General features: G+C 38.2%; 1 protein-coding gene across 1 annotated transcript in view; it reads right to left on the bottom strand.

The window, feature by feature from the left end:
• Positions 1-1,570: 1,570 nt before the first annotated feature.
• Positions 1,571-2,380, bottom strand: part of LOC116685837 (leukocyte elastase inhibitor-like) — a 15,124-nt gene continuing 14,314 nt past the window's right edge. The window contains 1 exon segment of the mRNA XM_032510798.1: positions 1,571-2,380. This exon segment is cut by the window's right edge and continues 49 nt beyond it. Coding sequence (XP_032366689.1) covers positions 2,200-2,380 — 181 coding nt within the window. The 3' untranslated portion in view covers positions 1,571-2,199.

The raw sequence follows: 2,380 nt of genomic DNA on the forward strand, positions 1-2,380 counted from the left end.
GTAGATGTCTTCCTGTGTCATTTAGGTCCCAATATTCTTGCCATAGGGACCATTTCCATTTGATGCTTGATAACTGCTTTGCCCTCAGTTTTGGCCGATATGTCAGCATCATGGTTTCCATCTACACCTACAAGGACAGGAACCCACACAAAGCAAACCTTTACTTCCTTATCGTACATTCTGTACATAAAAAAATTTGATCTTGTCTGCATGATTGCGCTGTTGTTATAGTTGTAAGCGCTGCCAAACTATCCAAAGCAATTACTTTTATTAATTTCTTCCAACAATTTATTTCAAGGCTAGTATATTAGCAACAGTATAAACGGATAAATGATCTGTGGCTCTCTTCTTAATACATATCTTATAGTGTGGAATGTAAACTGGGTCCCAGTACATTCAGTCTCAGGATCTTTTCAACCATCTGTGAATATCTACAACTTTTCTGCAAAGTGTTGCTCAATATAATAGCCGCGTGACAGCCGGAGGGATTTTTGCAGTTCCTACAACATAAAGTTCCTTTTTTTCTTGTGTTCCGACTGGATTGTGGATTATTAAGTTCCTCTGACCACAGTTCCTGTAACTCTTTCAGCTCCTACTTTAGGGCAGGGTCTTGGGGGAGAGTGGTGAGTAGACCTGTGGTTCTACGTTCCTGTAATTACTTGGTTGTAACGAGGCTATAGCTACTATATTCCCAGTATATATCTGCTCAGACTTCTTCCTCAGTTGCTGGATATTTAAATCTACTAATGGCATCACAAACAACCAGGGAGGAATAGTTGATAACAGGGATTTTGGACTAGATTTTAAATTTCCTAAACCTACATTTTCAGCTTTTACATTTCCTATTCACCCAAAACTATAAAAATTGGACTTGTTATGCTCCTATCGACCAATTCTGCTAAATTGTCTTTGTAAAATGAAATCTTTCGATGAGCTTTTTCTTCTTTTCGGACTGAGGGCACAAACGTAGCGATGCATTAGCATCTCTTACTATGTTGGAGTAGGATGCATTTATATTGTTACTAACATACCGTATATTACCCTTTGTGTATGCACAACAAATCCCTTCTTTTCCTATTTAACACATCATACACGTCCAATTGCTGTATTATGCAGCATATCTCTGGTTATCAGCTATGTAGAGTTCAAACTCTAACACATCAAGCCTGGATTATTCCGCCATTTTTACATGCAAAATGTTCCTTATGTGACATAAAGCTCATATCTCCAAGTACATATACTTGTTGCTCCTCATATAGTATTGATTAAAGCATTCTACTACAGTGTGTTCTGGTTAAACATGAACACTAAGTAATGTAATACTTTTAATAGACAACCAGTGTAGTATTAACAATTCCACAATGTCGTGTTATTAGTAATCCCACTACTTTTCTTGGCAGATCAAACTGTAGGTTATCCATATTATCACACAGGTCTGAGAAAATGTTAAAATTTTAAAAATAAAAGTGACAACCAATATTTGTGAAGCACACACTTTTATTCCATAAAGCATACACATAAAAATGTCCTGGATTCAAACCCAGTTCAAACCTTCATGTAAACTCTTTTACTATAGTCTAAATTCATTATATGCATAGTGGTACAATTACAAATAACTGCACTTTGTTGATTATATTTCCAAGATCATATCTTTCTGACATTGTGATTTCATCACATTATTCTCTTTGGTTAACTGAATATATTAAAGGCTGAAAATGCATGTTCTGTAGATAAAGTGCAGAGAATCTGCCATCGTCATACATTCATATGGTACAGTTGACGTCTGGCAGTGAAAAAAAAAAGAGCATAGTAGAAACTGTGATTAAGGCAAATTCTTTCAAAGGGTGTAAGGTTTAAGATAAGATAAACTAGACTTTACTGGTATAGACTAACTAGGGTAGGGAGGGAGGAGGCAGCAAAGAGGGCCATGCATAAAGAAAACAGAACATAGGATGAGATCAGGTGCAAAAGATGAAGAATACAAGAAGCTGAGGTTCAGGATGAACAGAATGTAAGAAGTGATGCAAACAAGAAGCCCCGTTTCTTTCAACGCCGCAGTTTCTACTCATCAATCTGGTGTCGAAAACATAGGACGGGAACTGGGACTGGTTCTAAAACTCTAGGGCTGTGATTCTCAGAGTATTTATACTTTACTTTATGTATTGTAAGTTGAGAACCACTACTCTAACGATGTATTGCTCACTCAGGGGAGCAGTATCGGCCAGCAAAGAGAACGCTCATGGAGGGGTTATGTCGGATGAAGAAGAGGAAGGGGTGGTCTGCGATGAAGGTAGCTGGACGCATGGGCATGCAGCGCATCATCATGACAACACCAGTGGCAGCAGCAGCCTCCGTTCCCTCCTCGTTGACCTCCACAAAA

Source organism: Etheostoma spectabile, unplaced genomic scaffold, assembly GCF_008692095.1.
Source record: "Etheostoma spectabile isolate EspeVRDwgs_2016 unplaced genomic scaffold, UIUC_Espe_1.0 scaffold272, whole genome shotgun sequence".
Lineage (NCBI taxonomy): Eukaryota > Metazoa > Chordata > Actinopteri > Perciformes > Percidae > Etheostoma > Etheostoma spectabile.